Source organism: Dermochelys coriacea, chromosome 7 (genome assembly GCF_009764565.3).
Source record: "Dermochelys coriacea isolate rDerCor1 chromosome 7, rDerCor1.pri.v4, whole genome shotgun sequence".
NCBI classification, from domain to species: domain Eukaryota; kingdom Metazoa; phylum Chordata; order Testudines; family Dermochelyidae; genus Dermochelys; species Dermochelys coriacea.
Genome location: NC_050074.1, coordinates 715571 through 735298, shown reverse-complemented (window position 1 = coordinate 735298; position 19728 = coordinate 715571). Strand labels below are relative to the sequence as shown.

The 19728-nt window shown below is 61.1% G+C and overlaps 1 protein-coding gene across 4 annotated transcripts in view; it reads right to left on the bottom strand.

The window, feature by feature from the left end:
- CPNE9 (copine family member 9) overlaps positions 1-19728 on the bottom strand; it is a 43293-nt gene that overhangs the window by 11713 nt on the left and 11852 nt on the right. For 2 of the 4 annotated variants that reach the window (XM_043518539.1, XM_038409706.2), the window contains 5 exons: positions 16127-16173; positions 14662-14765; positions 11554-11593; positions 10726-10728; positions 4828-4904 (listed from right to left, as the gene is read on the bottom strand). In XM_043518539.1, coding sequence (XP_043374474.1) covers positions 4828-4904; positions 10726-10728; positions 11554-11593; positions 14662-14765; positions 16127-16173 — 271 coding nt within the window. The remainder of the gene's footprint in view (positions 1-4827; positions 4905-10725; positions 10729-11553; positions 11594-14661; positions 14766-16126; positions 16174-19728) is intronic. The other 2 variants (XM_043518540.1, XM_038409708.2) reach the window with 1 other exon arrangement.

The following is a 19728-nucleotide window of genomic DNA, read 5'->3' as shown; positions in this document are numbered from 1 at the left end:
GGCACTGGATGTGGGTGATCTCTCAGCAGGGGGTGCTATGGGGGCGGGGCAGGCACCGGATGTGGGGGGCTCCCAGCAGGGGCTGCTGGGGGCAGGGCAGGCACTGGATGTGGGTGATCTCTCAGCAGGGGGTGCTGTGGGGGCAGGGCAGGCACTGGATGTGGGGTGTCCCAGCAGGGGGTGCTGGGGGCAGGGCAGGCACCGGATGTGGGGGGCTCCCAGCAGGGGGCACTGGGGGCAGGGCAGGCACCGGATGTGGGGGGCTCCCAGCAGGGGGCACTGGGGGCAGGGCAGGCACCGGATGTGGGGGGGCTCCCAGCAGGGGGCGCTGTGGGGGCAGGGCAGGCACCGGATGTGGGGAGCTCCCAGCAGGGGGTGCTGTGGGGGCAGGGCAGGCACTTGATGTGGGTGATCTCTCAGCAGGGGGTGCTGTGGGGGCAGGGCAGGCACTGGATGTGGGGTGTCCCAGCAGGGGGTGCTGGGGGCAGGGCAGGCACCGGATGTGGGGTGTCCCAGCAGGGGGTGCTGGGGGCAGGGCAGGCACCGGATGTGGGGGGCTCCCAGCAGGGGGCGCTGTGGGGGCAGGGCAGGCACCGGATGTGGGGAGCTCCCAGCAGGGGGCACTGGGGGCAGGGCAGGCACCGGATGTGGGGGGGCTCCCAGCAGGGGGCGCTGTGGGGGCAGGGCAGGCACCGGATGTGGGGAGCTCCCAGCAGGGGGTGCTGGGGGCAGGGCAGGCACCGGATGTGGGGGGCTCCCAGCAGGGGGTGCTGTGGGGGCAGGGCAGGCACTGGATGTGGGTGATCTCTCAGCAGGGGGTGCTATGGGGGTGGGACAGGCACTGGATGTGGGGGGCTCCCAGCAGGGGGTGTTGGGGGCAGGGCAGGCACCGGATGTGGGGGGCTCCCAGCAGGGGGTGCTGTGGGGGCAGGGCAGGCACTGGATGTGGGGAGCTCCCAGCAGGGGGCACTGGGGGCAGGGCAGGCACCGGATGTGGGTGGGCTCCCAGCAGGGGGCGCTGTGGGGGCAGGGCAGGCACCGGATGTGGGGAGCTCCCAGCAGGGGGTGCTGGGGGCAGGGCAGGCACCGGATGTGGGGGGCTCCCAGCAGGGGGTGCTGTGGGGGCAGGGCAGGCACTGGATGTGGGTGATCTCTCAGCAGGGGGTGCTGTGGGGGCAGGGCAGGCACTGGATGTGGGGGGCTCCCAGCAGGGAGTGCTGGGGGCAGGGCAGGCACCGGATGTGGGGAGCTCCCAGCAGGGGGTGCTGGGGGCAGGGCAGGCACCGAATGTGGGGGGCTCCCAGCAGGGGGTGCTGTGGGGGCAGGGCAGGCACCGGATGTGGGGGGCTCCCAGCAGGGGGTGCTGGGGGCAGGGCAGGCACCGAATGTGGGGGGCTCCCAGCAGGGGGTGCTGTGGGGGCAGGGCAGGCACTGGATGTGGGTGATCTCTCAGCAGGGGGTGCTGTGGGGACAGGGCAGGCACCGGATGTGGGGAGCTCCCAGCAGGGGGTGCTGGGGGCAGGGCAGGCACTGGATGTGGGTGATCTCTCAGCAGGGGGTGCTGGGGGCAGGGCAGGCACCGGATGTGGGGGGCTCCCAGCAGGGGGTGCTGGGGGCAGGGCAGGCACTTGATGTGGGTGATCTCTCAGCAGGGGGTGCTGTGGGGGCAGGGCAGGCACTGGATGTGGGGGGCTCCCAGCAGGGGGTGCTGGGGGCAGGGCAGGCACCGGATGTGGGGAACTCCCAGCAGGGGGTGCTGGGGGCAGGGCAGGCACTGGATGTGGGTGATCTCTCAGCAGGGGGTGCTGTGGGGGCAGGGCAGGCACTGGATGTGGGGGGCTCCCAGCAGGGGGTGCTGGGGGCAGGGCAGGCACCGGATGTGGGGAGCTCCCAGCAGGGGGTGCTGGGGGCAGGGCAGGCACCGAATGTGGGGGGCTCCCAGCAGGGGGTGCTGTGGGGGCAGGGCAGGCACCGGATGTGGGGGGCTCCCAGCAGGGGGTGCTGGGGGCAGGGCAGGCACCGAATGTGGGGGGCTCCCAGCAGGGGGTGCTGTGGGGGCAGGGCAGGCACTGGATGTGGGTGATCTCTCAGCAGGGGGTGCTGGGGGCAGGGCAGGCACCGGATGTGGGGAGCTCCCAGCAGGGGGTGCTGGGGGCAGGGCAGGCACCGGATGTGGGGGGCTCCCAGCAGGGGGTGCTGTGGGGGCAGGGCAGGCACTGGATGTGGGGAGCTCTCAGCAGGGGGTGCTGGGGGCAGGGCAGGCACCGGATGTGGGTGGGCTCCCAGCAGGGGGTGCTGGGGGCAGGGCAGGCACTGGATGTGGGGAGCTCTCAGCAGGGGGTTCTGGGGGCAGGGCAGGCACCGGATGTGGGGGGCTCCCAGCAGGGGGTGCTGGGGGCAGGGCAGGCACCGAATGTGGGGGGCTCCCAGCAGGGGGTGCTGTGGGGGCAGGGCAGGCACTGGATGTGGGTGATCTCTCAGCAGGGGGTGCTGGGGGCAGGGCAGGCACCGGATGTGGGGGGCTCCCAGCAGGGGGTGCTGGGGGCAGGGCAGGCACCGGATGTGGGGGGCTCCCAGCAGGGGGCGCTGTGGGGGCAGGGCAGGCACCGGATGTGGGGAGCTCCCAGCAGGGGGTGCTGGGGGCAGGGCAGGCACCGGATGTGGGGGGGCTCCCAGCAGGAGGCGCTGTGGGGGCAGGGCAGGCACTGGATGTGGGTGATCTCTCAGCAGGGGGTGCTATGGGGGCAGGGCAGGCACCGGATGTGGGGGGCTCCCAGCAGGGGGCGCTGGGGGGCGGGGCAGGCACCGGATGTGGGGGGTCCCAGCAGGGGGCGCTGGGGGGCGGGGCAGGCACCGGATGTGGGGTGTCCCAGCAGGGGGTGCTGGGGGCAGGGCAGGCACCGGATGTGGGGGGCTCCCAGCAGGGGGCGCTGTGGGGGCAGGGCAGGCACCGGATGTGGGGAGCTCCCAGCAGGGGGTGCTGGGGGCAGGGCAGGCACCGGATGTGGGGGGTCCCAGCAGGGGGCGCTGGGGGGCGGGGCAGGCACCGGATGTGGGGTGTCCCAGCAGGAGGCGCTGTGGGGGCAGGGCAGGCACTGGATGTGGGTGATCTCTCAGCAGGGGGTGCTATGGGGGCAGGGCAGGCACCGGATGTGGGGGGCTCCCAGCAGGGGGCGCTGGGGGGCGGGGCAGGCACCGGATGTGGGGGGTCCCAGCAGGGGGCGCTGGGGGGCGGGGCAGGCACCGGATGTGGGGTGTCCCAGCAGGGGGTGCTGTGGGCAGGGCAGGCACCGGATGTGGGGGGGCTCCCAGCAGGAGGCGCTGTGGGGGCAGGGCAGGCACTGGATGTGGGTGATCTCTCAGCAGGGGGCGCTGGGGGGCGGGGCAGGCACCGGATGTGGGGGGCTCCCAGCAGGGGGCGCTGGGGGGCGGGGCAGGCACCGGATGTGGGGTGTCCCAGCAGGGGGTGCTGGGGGCAGGGCAGGCACCGGATGTGGGGGGTCCCAGCAAGGGGTGCTGTGGGCAGGGCAGGTCGCTGGCTGGGGGGAGCTGACACAGCAACAGGTGCGGTGGGTGGCGGGCAGGACGCTGGCTGGCTGGGAAGATGGTGGGGCTGAGGAATCGCTGACCTCGGAGCCAAGGGCCCTGCTGTCGCTCGCCCGCACTGCTAGGCAGGCTGCTCACCGCAGCGGGAGCCATGGCGCGTGTGGGGCAGCGGGCAGGGAGCACTGGTGTCTCCCTGGCCCTCTCCGCTGGGCACTTCCCAGCCACACTGTCCCTGAGAGAAGCTGGAGCGTGGCCAGCCGCTCCCAGCCAGGCTCGACAGAGCCAGACTGCGCGGGTTCACCCACCGGGCCCTCGAAGCTCCTTGCACTGTGTGTGGCTTGCACACCCCTCCCCTGGGCACCAGGGCCTGAGCCTGAGACGGGCTCCCGGCCCCCTGCGCTGCAGCAGAGCTGATGCACCAAGCAGGGCCTGCAGATTTCAGGGTGGGTTTGCTTGGCACATGCCCACTGCCCTCAGGAGGGAGAGCACGTGCTCTGCCGGCCGCGGGGACCCCTTCCCTCGGGGAGCGGCATCCCCACAAGGAACTGAGCCCATGGGGACTGGCTGCCCTCCAAGTCGCCTTTCTGCCAGCGGGCAGGGCCAGGAGCCCTGGGGGCAGGGCAGGATTGTCCCTGGGGCTGCGGAACGTTGTTTGGGGTCCCCCCCTCAGCCCAGGCTCCTCCAGCTACCCCTGAAGAAGTTGTCTCACTCCCTTCCTGGGCCTGTTTCTGAGTGCGGCTGGCCCTGCTGCTCCAGGCTCCATGAAAGGCCTGCCCAGCCCCAGCTCCCCATGTGCACCCTGGCATGGGCCTGCCTCCAGGGCAGGGCCTGGCTGGCTCTAGGGGAGACAGTATGTGGCGGGCAGGGACTGGCTGGCTGGGGGGACTGGTTGCTGGGAGTATGTGGGGGGGAGGCAGGGGGACTGGCTGGCTGGGGGTCTGTATGTGGGGGACGGGGGGACTGGCTGGCTGGGGGCAGGGGAATTGGCTGGCTGGGGGTCAGTATGTGGGGGACAGGGGGGACTGACTGGCTGGCTGGGGGGTCAGTATGTGGGGGACAGGGGGGACTGACTGGCTGGCTGGGGGTCAGTATGTGGGGGATGGAGGGACTAGCTGGCTGGGGGCAGTATGTGGGGGACAGGGGGACTGGGTGGCTGGGGGTCAGTATGTGGGGGATGGTGGGACTGGCTGGCTGGGGGGCAGTATGTAGGGGTATAGGAACTCCAGTCCCAGGCCCTCCCCCCCACATGGAGCCCCCAGGAGCAGGTGAAGGAAGGCTCACGTGAGGGGTCTCTCCAAGCGGCTCCACTGGGATCCGATCACTTCGCCCAGCGCCACAAACGCCTGGCCCAGAAAGTCCTGCCAACAAGGCTCGCTAGTTAGGGCACACAGAGCACTGGTCTCGCCTGCAGGTGGGGAGGGCAGCCCATGGCGTGCCTCCAGCCCCCACCCCGGGGTGCCTCCAGGGCAGGGCATCTCGGATCCTCCCACACCCCACCCCAGGGTGCCCCCATAGCAGGGAAAGTCAGAACCCAGCAACCCCCACCCTGGGGTTCCCCCAGGGCAGGGCAGCTCGGAAACACTCAGTCCCCACCCCGGAGTGCCCCCAGGGTTGGGCGGCTCAGAGTCCCCCCACCAAGGTGGTGGCAAAGTTTGCAAATGTCACTAAATTACTATGATAGTTAAGTCCAAAGTAGCCTGCGAAGAGTGACTAAGGGACCTCCCAAAATGGGGTGACTGGGCACCAAAATGGCCGATGAAATTGATTGTTGACATATGCAAAGTAAAGCACATTGGAGACATAATCCCGACACTACATACATGGGCAATGGGTGAAGCATCCCCTTGGGGTGGCTAGCCCCCTACCCCACTTCTTCCAGCTGAGGCCTCACCCCTGCTCGCTGCTTTCAGCCCCCTTACCCCTGGTAGCCCCGGCCAGGGTGGGGGGCTGAGAGCTCAGCCCCTCCCCCATGGCTCCGGCTGGGGCAGTGTGGGGGTTGAGAGCTCAGTCAGGGCTGCCACCCCGCCCATGGCTCCACCCCTTCCTCCATGGCTCCGCCCTGTTCCACCCTCCCCCCCTCGCGGCTCCGAGACCAAAAGAGCCCATGGTGGGGGAGATTTTTCTTGGGGCCCCGAACTGGCCAGGGCTCCTGGGCACAGGCCCCGTGGGCCCATGTGGTAATCTGCCATTGCTCCCACCCCTTCCCAGCAATGCTTAGCCTCCTCCAAGGGCCATTATGCGCCTCTCATGTGTACATATAAAATGATGGGGTCAGAATGAGCTGGAACCACTCGAGAGAGATCTCGTAGAATCATAGAATCTCAGGGTTGGAAGAGACCTCAGGAGGTATCTAGTCCAACCCCCTGCTCAAAGCAGGACCAACACCAACTAAATCATCCCAGCCAGGGCTTTGTCAAGCCTGAGAGTCCTCGGAGTCCTTGTGGAGACTTCTCTCAAATCATCCACTCACTGGGCAGCGGCAGTCAAAAAAGCGACCAGAATGTTGGGAATCATTAGGAAAGTGACAGATACACGACAGAAAATATCATATTGCCCCTATATAAATCCATGGTACACCCACATCTTGAATTCTGCATGAGATGTGGTTGCCCCATCTCAAAAAAGAGGTATTGGAATTGGAAAAGATTCCAAAAAGGGCGACAGAAATTATTAGAGGTATGGAACAGCTTCCGTATGATGAGAGATTAATCAAGATTGGGACTTTTCAGCTTGGAAAAGAGACGACTAAGGGGGGATATGATCGAGGTCTATAAAAACATGACTGGTGTGGAGAAGGTTATTTACTCCTTCTCATAACACTCCAACCAGGGGTCACCCAATGACATTATAGGCAGCAGGTTTAAAACATACACAAGGCAGTGCTTCTTCGCACACCACCCACCCAGCCAGTCTGCAGAGTGTGCCACAGTCTCCGTGCCGGGGGTGCGAAGGCCAAAAGTGTAACTGGGTTCAAAAAACAAACTAGATCAGTTCTGGAGGACGGGTCTGTGACATTATTGACTTGAACTGGGACCATATAGAACATTGTTGCAACCAAGGTCCTATAGTGGCACTAAATCTTGTATAAAGGGGGTCAAATAAGGTGTCTAAGACAAGGTGATGGTTTGCTGGTTAGGATTATGCTGTCTGTATGTGTATCATTTTGTTGTCGAAGTTATGAACATTGGCTCTATACTGTCTGCAGTTCAAACTTGTGCTATGCTTCTGCGTGACACCCCAGACACGTCGGTGTCAGCTCTGCCTAGCCTGCTGGATGGCCCATTAAGGACCATCAGCTACACAACCGACCCATTGAGAGAAGGCAGACACGCCTGGGGACTCAGCCAGGTGTGCAGGGACCTGCCTATGGAGAGAACTCTGAGGTGTTTCCAGGCCAGGGGATGGACAGCTTGTCTTTGGGACAAAGAAAGAAAGACCGCATGGCAAGAGACTTTCAAAAGCCGCTGCAGCTCCTCCATCTTGTCTTCAATCCTGCTTCTGACCTCTGGAGGGACTTTGCTACAAACTGAAGCTTTGAACCCAGGACTGAAAGACCCATCCCAGCTGGGGATGTTCTCCAGAGACTTGATTTGAACCTGCCGTTTATTCCATCGCTGCTGCAAGCCTGAACCAAGAACTTTGCCATTGTATGTAACTGATTCCATTGAACCAATTCTAGCTCTCACCTCTATCTTTTTCCTTTTATGAATAAACCTTTAGATTTTAGATTCCAAAGGATTGGCAACAGCGTGATTTGTGGGTAAGATCTGATTTGTATATTGACCCGGGTCTGGGGCTTGATCCTTTGGAATCGAAAGAACCTTTTTTCTTTTACTGGTTTATTGGTTTTCATAACCCTTTATCCCCATAACGAGTGGCACTGGGGGAGATACGGGGAAACTGGAGTGTCGAAGGGAATTGCTTGTGTGACTAGGGGTTAGTCAGTGGGGTGAGACCAAAGTCTGCTCTGTTTGGCTGGTTTGGTTTGCATAGAAACCCCAGCCTTGGGCTGTAACTGCCCTGCTTGAAGCAATTTGTCCTGAATTGGCACTCTCAGTTGGGTCCTGCCAGAACCAGCATCGTTACAGGGTCCACCAACAGCTGTTAGCCAGGATGGGCAGGGACACAAGCCTGTGCCCTGGGTGTCCCTAAGCCTCCAACTGCCAGAAGCTGGGAGTGGGCGACGGGATAGATCATTCGATAACTGCCCCGTTCTGTTTGCTTCCCCTGCTGCACCTGGCCACTGCCAGAGCCAGGACACTGGCCCAGACGGACCATTGGTCTGACCCCGCACGGCCCTGCTGATGTTCTGGATTCCTGCCTGTATCCTTCCAGCCACAGCTTGCTGCTGAAATGAGGCCAGCGCTGCAGAGGGGAGCAGGTGCTATGGGGCATCCTGATGGGGAGGCCTGGGCCGTGTCTTGGTTGGCAAACTCCACCAGCCCTTTGTGTTCCAGAGCTGCAGGAGCAACGGCTAGGGCCCAGGACAGGATGGGGGGAGGGATGACCCCTGGCCACCAGGAGAAGAGAGGCCTCCCGTGGCGGGAGGCATAGGTAACAAGGCTCTGTGCTGCAACTATACTCTTAGTCCAGCAGAAGAATCTGTCCTATCTCCGGGCCTCTCCTTTTGCCCCTCCACCCCCACGAACATGATACAGTTCTGTGGTGACCTAGAATCCTATTTTCGACGTCTCAGACTCAAGGAATATTTCCAACACACCTCTGACCAACATATTAACCCACAGAGACCTTCCTGCCAACACTACAAAAAGAAGGATTCTGGGTGGACTCCTCCTGAAGGTCGAAACAGCAGCCTGGATTTCTACATAGAGTGCTTCCGCCAACGTGCACGAGCTGAAATTGTGGAAAAGCAGCATCGCTTACCCCATAACCTCAGCCGTACAGAACACAGTGCCATCCACAGCCTCAGAAACAACTCTGACATCATAATCAAAAAGGCTGACAAAGGAGGTGCTGTCGTCATCATGAATAGGTCGGAGTATGAACAAGAGGCTACTAGGCAGCTCTCCAACACCACATTCTACAATCCATTACCCTCTGATCCCACTGAGAGTTACCAAAAGAAACTACAGCATTTGCTCAAGAAACTCCCTGAAAAAGCACAAGAACAAATCTGCACAGACACACCCCTAGAGCCCCGACCTGGGGTATTCTATCTGCTACCCAAGATCCATAAACCTGGAAATCCTGGACGCCCCATCATCTCAGGCATTGGCACCCTGACAGCAGGATTGTCTGGCTATGTAGACTCCCTCCTCAGGCCCTACGTTACCAGCACTCCCAGCTATCTTCGAGACACCACTGACTTCCTGAGGAAACTACAATCCATCGGTGATCTTCCTAAAAACACCATCCCGGCCACTATGGATGTAGAAGCCTCTACACCAACATTCCACACAAAGATGGACTACAAGCCGTCAAAAGGAAAAGGAGTACTTGTGGCACCTTAGAGACTAACAAATTTATTAGAGCATAAGCTTTCGTGAGCTACAGCTCACTGTAAATGCATCCAATGAAGTGAGCTGCAGCTCACGGAAGCTTATGCTCTAATAAATTTGTTAGTCTCTAAGGTGCCACAAGTACTCCTTTTCTTTTTGCGAATACAGACTAACACGGCTGCTACTCTGATACAAGCCATCAGGAACAGTATCCCCAATACTGTCACGGCTAACCTAGTGGCTGAACTTTGTGACTTTGTCCTCACCCATAACTATTTCACATTTGGGGACAATGTATATCTTCAAAACAGCAGCACTGCTATGGATACCCACATGGCCCCACAGTATGCCAACATTTTTATGGCTGACTTAGAACAACGCTTCCTCAGCTCTCGTCCCCTAATGCCCTACTGTACTTGCGTTACATTGATGAGATCTTCATCATCTGGACCCATGGAAAAGAAGCTCTTGAGGAATTCCACCAGGATTTCAACAATTTCCATCCCACCATCAACCTCAGCCTGGACCAGTCCACACAAGAGATCCACTTTCTGGACACTACGGTGCTAATACGCAATGGTCACATAAACACCACCCTAAATCGGAAACCTACTGACCGCTATTCCTACCTACATGCCTCTAGCTTTCATCCAGATCATACCACTCGATCCATTGTCTACAGGCAAGCTCTACGATATAACCGCATTTGCTCCAACCCCTCAGACAGAGACAAACACCTACAAGATCTCTATCATGCATTCCTACAACTACAATACCCACCTGCTGAAGTGAAGAAACAGATTGACAGAGCCAGAAGAAAAGGAGTACTTGTGGCACCTTAGAGACTAACAAATTTATTAGAGCATAAGCTTTCGTGAGCTACAGCTCACTTCATCGGAATGCATCCGATGAAGTGAGCTGTAGCTCACGAAAGCTTATGCTCTAATAAATTTGTTAGTCTCCAAGGTGCCACAAGTACTCCTTTTCTTTCTGATATTCTTGTTAACTGCTGGAATTAGCCTACCTTGCTTGTCACCATGAAAGGTTTTCCTCCTTTCCCCCCCCTGCTGCTGGTGATGACTTATCTTAAGTGATCACTCTCCTTACAGTGTGTATGATAAACCCATTGTTTCATGTTCTCTGTGTGTGTGTATATAAATCTCTCCTCTGTTTTTTCCACCAAATGCATCCGATGAAGTGAGCTGTAGCTCACGAAAGCTTATGCTCTAATAAATTTGTTAGTCTCTAAGGTGCCACAAGTCCTCCTTTTCTTTTTGCGAATACAGATTAACACGGCTGCTACTCTGAAAAGGGCTCTAACTGCTTCCCTGCCCTGGAGGAGTCAGTCTGTCCAGGGCCCCCAGGCCCTCCCAGCTGGCGGGGGGGGGGTCACTGCCTGCAGGGGTTACCATAAGAACCGCCAGACTGGGTCAGACCAAAGGTCCATACAGCCCCGTATCCTGTCTGCCGACAGTGGCCAATGACAAGTGCCCCAGAGCGAGTGACCCTAACAGGTAATGATCAGTGATCTCTCTCCTGCGATCCATCTCCACCCGCTGATAAACAGAGGCTAGGGACACCATTCCTTGCCCATCCTGGCTACATCCTGGTTCAGTCCCTGGTGACAAACGGCCCCTGCCCACCTGGGGCTCCCCCAGCCCAGTCCTTGCTCCTGGCTGTGCTTTGCCCGTTTGCCACGGGGGGCAGGAGAGGCACGTACCTTCTGTAGTCCCAGGGGGGGCAGCAGAGAGAGAGAGCAGGTTAGACAGGGTGAGAATGGAACCCAGGCTGCCCCCTCCCACCCGAGGGTCAGCAGCAGGTAGCGGGTTGCCCCATTGCTCACACAGAGCCACACTCTGGGCCACAGGCAGCACCGGATCCAGCCAGACACCCTGGGGGCAGGCTCTGGAGAGCAGTAGGGAGGGGATGCTGCAGAGCTGGTGTCAGAGCTTGGGTGAGCGGGGCCAAGCGGTGGCCAGGGCCAGGCCCATGTTCTCTGTGCCAGACACACAGTGCAGCTCCTTGGGCACACGGCGCCCGCACTGCGCTCTCCTGCCGGGACCAGACGGCCAGCTGCCCCTGGGCCAGAGCCCAGGGCACTGCCTGGAAACCGGGCTCAGGCCCTGCTCAGCCACATATGACCTGGGTGGTCTCTGGCCAGTCCTTGCCTGCCAGGCCGCAGCTCCCATCTGTGCAGTGGGGCTGCGAGGTGCCCCCTACAAACAAGGACAAGCCGCCTCTGCACTCACAGCTGGGGAGACCCTAACACCTCCCGTCCCCCCCCCCCGTCCTCCTCTTGGTCCAGCAACAATGCAAAACAAGGGACCTGCAAGGCACAAGGGGGAGGGCTGAGCCCAGGGAGGAGGCAGAGCCCGGGGGCTGAGTCCAGGGGAGGGAGGGCACAGCTGGGGGCTGAGCCCCAGGGCAGGGCTGAGTCCGGGAGGAGGGCAGAACCAGGGGCTGAGTGCGGGGGGCTGAGTCCAGGAGCTGGGGGCAGAGCCCGGGAGCAGGGGGCAGAGCCCGTGGGCAGAGCCAGATCCATACTCACGTGTTTAGAGATGTTGCAGCTCTTGGAGTCCACGTTGTAGCTTGGGGGGAAGAGAGGAGAGCCGTGAGTGCCCTGCAATGGGTTTGGGGACCCCCCAGTGCTACTCCAGTCAGAGTCCCCGCCCCCACAGTCCATCAGCCCTCCCCACCCAGGAATGAGCTCCATCGGGGCAGTGCTGGGATGAGATGGGGGCTATAGGGTGTGATGAAGCGGGACTGTTCTTAATGTTTTCTCTGAATATTATGGTGGTGCCTCAGTTTCCCCTATGCAGTTCTTAAGTATCTAGGGGGTAGGATAAGGGTGTATGATCGTTGCAGAGCCCTAGAGGGCAGGTGTGGGCAGGGGACTGGAGACAGAGAATGGCCGACACCCTGTTTCCTGGCAACTGATGGCCTGGCCCTTCCCGTCTGCAAGATGAGAGCTAACGGGTTGGAGAACAAAGGAACCAGCTGCCCTCCTGGCCCGGAAAGGGACAAAGCTGAGAGGAGGAGGGGCTGGAGGGGGAGGCAGTTTTGGGGCTGGCTGGGGACATGGAGTGAAGTGCAGATGTGGCTCACTGGCTCACTGTCCCCCCAAAATGGACCCAGCTGAGGGGTCCTGTTCTCTGCGCTTACAAGCTCTGTGTTAGACCATGTTCCTGTCATCTAATAAACCTTCTGTTTTACTGGGTGGCTGAGAGTCACGTCTGACTGCGGAGTTGGGGACCCTTTGGCTGCCCCAGGAGCCCACCTGGGTGGACTTGCTGTGGGAAGCACACGGAGGGGCAGAGGATGCTGAATGCTCCGAGGTCAGACCCAGGAAGGGGGGAGCCGGGTGAGCTGTGTGTCCTGCAGACAGGCTGCTCCCAGACAGGAGACTTCACCAGAGTCCTGCCTGGCTTCGTAGGGAGCAGCTCCAGAGCATTGCCTGGGGACTCCGTGACATAGGGCCCCATATGCAGGGCACTAGCACAGCCAAGCCCAGTAGGTGATGGAGGCTGGCGTCCGGTGACTGCCCTGATGCCCAGCAGTGCCCGGAGAGGCCTGAAGGGCTCCTGGACCCCTTCCTCGTGGCCACTGAACCGGACACGCAGCTGGGGCTGCGCAGCTCAATGACTGGGAGCACTGCTCCGGCCAAGGACAAGCACTGGCACCCGCAGTGTCCTCCGGCCGCTGGAAGCTGGGCCCTCCTGGAGTTCACGAGCTGCCTTGGGCACTGCACAGACAGATCAGAGAGAGGCCCAGACGTGCCCCCTGGCACCAGGCACAGCTGTTCTCCAGCCTCCCCCCCGTCTCATGTTCTCGCCCACCCTGGGTGCTGCTGGGTGTTCGCACCACTGGGCTCCTGCCCTGAGTTCCAGGGTTATGACGACTTCAGGCTGGGCCCATGTTACACGCTGGCCCGAAGAGCTTCTGTTTCTGCCTACGGCAGAGTCAGGAACCCTGGGAGTAGCATGAAGAGCATTGCAATTGCCCTGCCTTGCTGCAGCCATCCCACCACACTGCAACTGCCACTACCACCCCGCCACACCACAGCCGCTCCATCACGCCACCCCGCAACCGCCCTGCAATGCTCCAACCGCCACTACCACCCCACCACACCACCCCGCATCCGCCCTGCAATGCTGCAACCGCCACTACCACCCCGCTACACCACCCCGCAATGCTGCAACCACCACTACCACCCCGCTACGCCACCCCGCATCCGCCCTGCAATGCTGCAACCGCCACTACCACCCCGCTACACCACCCCGCAGCCGCCCTGCAATGCTGCAACCGCCACTACCACCCCGCTACACCACCCCGCAGCCGCCCTGCAATGCTGCAACCGCCACTACCACTCCACCATGCCACCCCGCAGCCGCCCTGCAACGCTGCAACCGCCACTACCACCCCGCTACGCCACAGCTGCTCCGTCACGCCACCCTGCAGCCACCCTGCGATTCTGCAACATGCACTAACACCCCGCCACGCCACCCCGCCACACTGCAACTGCCACTACCACCCTGCCACACCACCCCACCACCGCCACTACTACCCCACCACGCCACAGCTGCTCCACCACGCCACCCCGCAGCCGCCCTGCGACACTGCAACAGCCACTACCACCCTGCCACGCCACAGCTGCTCCACCACGCCACTCTGCAGCCATCCTGCAACGCTGCAACCGCCACTACCACCCCGCTACGCCACAGCTGCTCCGTCACGACACCCTGCAGCCACCCTGCGATTCTGTAACATGCACTAACACCCCGCCGCACTGCAACTGCCATTACCACCCCACCACCCCACCCCACCACTACCACCCCACCATGCCACCCCGCAGCTGCCCTGCGACACTGCAACCGCCACTACCACCCCACCACGCCACAGCTGCTCCATCACGCCACCCCGCAGCCACCCTGCAACACTGCAACCACTACTATCACCCTGCCACGCCACCCCGCAGCCGCCCTGCAATGCTGCAACCACCACTACCACCCTGCTACACCACAGCTGCTCTGTCACGCCACCCTGCAGCCGCCCTGCAACGCTGCAACATGCACTAACACCCACCACACTGCAACTGCCACTACCACCCCACCCCGCCACCCCGCCACCGCCACTACCACTCCATCACGCCACAGCCGCTCCACCACGCCACCCCGCAGCCACCCTGCCATGTCCCAGGACACTGCAACTGCCCTGCCGTGTCACACCATGGCCACCATGTCTGTCATACCACAACCGCCCCAGAGCTCTGCAACCCCACCTCCAGTTTCCCCAGTAAGGACTCCACTTTGGCCCAGTTGGCAGCCATACCACAAATCACCTGGTCTCCGACTAAGGGCCAAGTGGGAAAGCAGGGGGTGAGCAGAGCCGAGGCAGGATAGGGAGGGGACGAGGTGTAGGGGGGAGCTGAGGTGGGATGGGAGAGGGGAAGTGGGCAGGGGGGAGCCGAGGCAGGGCAGGGGGACCAGGCAGGAGGAGCGAAGGCAGGGCGAGGAAGGGAGACCTGGTGTGGGGAGCAGAGGAAGAGCAGGGGGACGTGGATCAGGTGGGGGAGGGGAGCAGGCAGGGGGAAGCAGAGGTGGGATGGGGGCGGGGGGAGCCGAGGCAGGGTGGAGGAGGGAGAGCAGGTTTCACTCACACATCAAAGCGCAGATTCTGCTTCTCCTCAAAGAAATAATCAAGGACGAACTTGCGGACGAAGTCTGGGTTCAGGGTGTTGTCAATCACTTCGGTGCGTCCAAACTGAGGGGAGAAGGGGGTGAGGGGACAGCACCCAACCCATGGCCCTGGGGTCCCAGCATGTATGTGAGGAAGGGGCTGTCCCCAGAGCCCCATGTTTAATTTCAGCTGCCTCCCTGGCCTGTAATCCAGGTTCCCTGGGATTAAGGCCAAAGGCAGAGCCAGATCATTAGCGTGGGAGCAGGTGGCCATACGGGCCCGTTTAGCAGAGCAGGGGATTAGGCAGCCCTGGCTGGGAGCCCCGCAGGGATCAGAGCGGGGCAGGCCCAGCCCCACAGCAAGGGGGTGCTGTGTAACCCCCGGCCAGGCCAGGGGCTGCGCTGTTGCTCCTGAGCCGGTGTCCGGAGTGCAGGGACGCATGGAGCTACGAGTGGGCGCTGCTCAGACTGGCTCGTGGAGCAGGGGCAGCCCCCAGCAAGAGCCTATTCCGGTCCCTGGGCAGCCCAGCCCTGAGGCCCCACCTCTGACTGATCTGTGCTGGGCCGAGGACAGACTGGAAATCCCCAGGCCTGCAGGGCTCAGCCCCACCTCGGCGGGGGGGGGGGGGAGCAGCAGGACACTTTGCTTCTGGCCACTCAGCCCCCCCCCAACCCCGTGACCTGAGCCCAGGGCAGGAGCCTGGGGCTGCCCTCCCCCGTCAGGGCCACTAGTGGAGCCCCTGCCCCTGACACAGCAGGGTACATGGTGCTGGCGCAGGGGAAGCAGACACGCTGCTGGCAGTGCCCCAGGAGACGCCCTGCAGCAAAGCTGAGAACTAGCCCCCGCCTGAAGCAAAGAGACTGAGAGATGGGCAGCTCAGTGGTGCGGAAGAGAGGGGTCCAGGCTGAAGGCTGCTCATTAAACTGCGAGCTGCCCACTCTGCTGCCAACACAGCATCCTCGGGGTGACCGGGGAGCCAGCAGCCCTGCTCAGCAGCCAGGCCCAGGGCTATGAAGGAGTGACACAAGGAACCCTCTCTGAAAATGACTCAGAGCCACTGGGCATGGGGCCGGGTTCCAGGGGAGGGGGAGGAGACAGGGTCAGGTGGCTAAGTCCCACCCTGGACTTCCAGCCGGTCTGTGGCCAGCTGGCCAAAATGTGGGTGCTCAGCTCTGCTCGCTCCTTGACAAAGACTCAGCCGTGGCAGATGAGCCCACCGGCTTGCTTGGGGGTGGGGGGCACAGGGCTAGATGGGCACATTGGCAGCTGGAGCTGGGGTGGCAAGCGGGTCTCCCAAGCCCCCCATAAGGAGGCCAGGGCAGCAGAAGGTCTTTGCTCTTCTCATGCCTGGCCTGTGCCAGAGCAGGATAAACATCGACCCCTGCTGCAGTGGGGGCAGAGTGCTGGCTCCGGGCACTGGGACGGGCCCCACTGCACTCACTCACCTCCCTCCACTCCTTGCTGCCGCTCCCCTGGATGAACAGAACCACTACTGCAGAGAGGAGAGTGCGGGGTTAATGACTGCCTCTGCATCAGAAGTCACCCCATCTCACTGCATGTCTCACACACTGCATCCGCCAACACACCCATCCCATTGCATGCCTCACACACTGCACCCCTGAAACACCCCATCCCACTGCATGCCTCACGCTGCATGCCTGCACCCCAATACACTCCATCCAACTGCATGTCACACACACTCCCCCACGGCACACACACCTCATGTACCTGCCACTGTGCATACATACTTTGCACATCACAGTGAGTATACACACACCTCACTGCACATATACACCTTGCACATACACACTGCACATCCCAATCCTCTGTGCACACACTGCATGTGCACTCCCCCACCACACACTTGCACATGCACACCTCATGGACACCATCCCACTGCACATGCATACCATGTGCATCACACTGCACATGCACATCCCATCCCACCTGTGATGTAGCAGGGACTGAGTGGGGCGGATTGACCTAGGAATGTGGCAGGGGAGTTTACTGGGACTGTCTGATCGGTGATGAGATAGCAGGGGGTGACTTCACTGCCTGGGATGATACCTGAGTCTGTAACCTGAGCTGGGAGGGGGGTTGGGTCCAGGTGACACCTTCCACCTGGGGAAACTGGACAAAGGCTGGAGGAGGAACTGGGGGGAGGTTGGGGGAGTTGGCTGGAGGGGGGTTCAGTTTTTGGAGTGGGATAGGGAAGAGGAAAGAGCCGCAGAGCATGGGTCTAAGCGCTCTACCCCCCAGAAGGGCCTGACTAAGGGGTCCAGTTTATGCCTGCAAGCTCTGGTCTGGACTGTGTTCCTGTCATCTCTCATAAACCTTCTGTTCTACTGGCTGGCTGAGAGTCACAGTGAATCACAGGAAGTGGGTGTGCAGGGCCCTGACCTCCGCAATCTCCATGACAACTGGTGTCAGCGGTGGGATCTACTGCACCCTGTGGATGGTGCTTTCTGCAGTAAGTGACTGGGGAGCAGTAAAACGAAGGGGGATTGATGGGAACCAGGTGTGCTGAAGAGTCAGAGAGGAGCGGTTTTGGGGGGCAAAGGAGCTACGCTTAACCCCTGGGAGTGTGTGACCAGCAAGAAGGACTGTTGCAATAATGGGGTTCCCTTGGGCACTGCAGTGAGCAGTCTCAGGGGCGGAAGAGTCTGTGGCTTGACCCTGGATGAGAGATGGTGACTTGGAGAAGGGTTGGCATAGTAGGGGTTCCTCCTGGACACTGCAGCTTGAGCACCCAGGCTGCTCGTGGCCAGCAGGAAGATGTATGCAAAGTGCCTTAAGAGCAACCTGGTGGAGCTGAGCAGGCAGAGGTCTGCACATTGGGAGGTTCACCAAAGAACAGCTGATTGTCCAGCTGGAGGAGGAGGATCGCTCGGATGCACCGATCCTTGCCTCTGAGGGAAGCAGCCTAGCAGATGCAGCGCGGGCCCTGGTGCCTGACCCGGCTGGGAGGGGTCAGGTTGCTGCCAAGGGCATCCCAAGACCCCCCTACCTATGCCTAGGAGAGGGGCTGGGAGGAGCCCAGAGAATACCAAAGGCACCCTGACCCTAGCAGCCAGCAGGGGATCCTCCGGTGGAGCTCCCCATCCCTGGAGCTGAGGCGGCTGGAATGGGAGAGGGAGATAAAATTGAGAGAGTTGGAAGATCATGAAAAAGTGTGAGAGGGTCGCAAAAGGCAGCATCAGCATGAGCTGGAGGAATGGGAAAAGCAGCGTCAGCATGAGCTGGAGTTGGCGAGGCTGAGGAGCAGCGAGGCCCTGGCTGCGGTGAGTGATGGGGGACCCAGAACTGCATGGAGATTTGGTAAGTATGTCCTGGCCCAGCGTAAGGAGGGGAAGGACATAGATAGCTTCCTGAATGCCTTTGAGAATGCCTGAGAGATGCACAGGGTTGACCCACCAGACAGGCTCCAGTTTCTCACCCCCTTACTGGACCCCAAAGCCATGGTGGTGCACAGCCAAATGAAAGGGGCGTAGGCAGGAGACTATGAACTATTAAAAAAGGCCCTGCTTTGCGAGTTTGGGCTGACTCCCGAGATGTACCAGAGAAGACTCTGGAGTCAGCATAAAACCCCTGAGGGAACATATCTACAATTGGCCCTCCAGATGCAGAGATATGCCCGCAAATGGGCAGATGGGGCCCAAACTAAGGAGGACCTGCTCAACCTAATCGTACGGGAGCAACTGTATGAGTGATGCCCATCTAACCTGAGACTATGGTTGGTGGACAAAAAGCCAGAGAACCCACGACACACAGGGCAGCTGGCCAACGAGTTTGTGAACAGTTGGTCAGGGAGTGGCAGGGAGGAACCCCAAACGAACAGGCCCCCCACGATGCACAGAGAGAGAGTCACCATGGGACCTCCCAAAGAAAGAATGTAGAGCACCCCCTCTCAAGGGGAACATCCGGCATCAGGACCAACTGACCCACTCGAGGGGACCAATGGGACATGAGCTGCTATCACTGTGGCCGGAGAGGCCACATACAGACCCAGTGCCCCAAGCTCAGGGACAGACTGAGCAGACCGAACCCACACAGGGTTAACTGGGTAGGGACCCAGCCGGACGAGGGGCAGGCTTCCCAGGCAAGGGGGGCTAGCAGCTTACTAACTGCTCAGGAGGGAGGAGCGCCCCAAACCAGCTCCTCTGGGGGGCTGGGTGCCCCGGACTCAAGGTTCTCAGTTTACAGGGTGGGCGCGGGACTATCCATGTGGAGCGAGTGCCTTGTTCCCCTGGAGGTGGATGGAGGAAGGTCAATGGATACTGGGATACAGGCACTGAAGTGATACAGCCCGAGGTGGTGGCCCCAGATCAGGTGGTGCCCAACACCTACCTGGCCCTGACAGGTGTGGCCAGGACCCCATTCAAGGTGCCTGTGGTGAGGGTACATCTGAAATGGGGGCCAAGGAGGGCCCCAAGGACATGGGGGGTGCACCACCATTTGTCCACTGAGGTGTTGATGGGGGCAGACCTAGAGGAATGGCCAAGCAACCCCCAGAATGCTCTGGTCATGACCCATAGCCAGAGCTGGCGAAGGGCACTGTGCCCTGACCTTGGGGAGGGTACTTTGCCTGAGGCGCAGGACCCTACCCTGGTGGGGAGGGAGCGCCGAGGGGCACGGCTCAGAGAGGCTGTAGCTTCAGACCCGGCCAATGAGAGGGAACCGGGCCCCATCTCTTCCCCAGCCGCTGAGTTCCAGGCCGAGTTGCAGAAAGATCCCTCCTTGCGGAAGCTCAGGGACCTGGCTGACCTCAGTGTGGGACGGACCATGAGGAGAGGTTGCCAGGAGAGGTTCCTGTGGGAGGAGGGGTTCCTGTATCGAGAATGGGCTCCCCCAGGGGAAGTGGAGTCCTGTGCGGTCAGGAGGCAGCTGGTGGTACCCCAGAAGTATCGCCGCAAGCTCCTGTACCCAGCCCATGACATCCCCCTCTCAGGGCACCAGGGAATCCGGGCACCCGGCCGAGGCTGCTACAGAACTTTTACTGGCCTGGGGTCTTTACCACTGGCCGGCAGTATTGCCGATCCTGTGACCC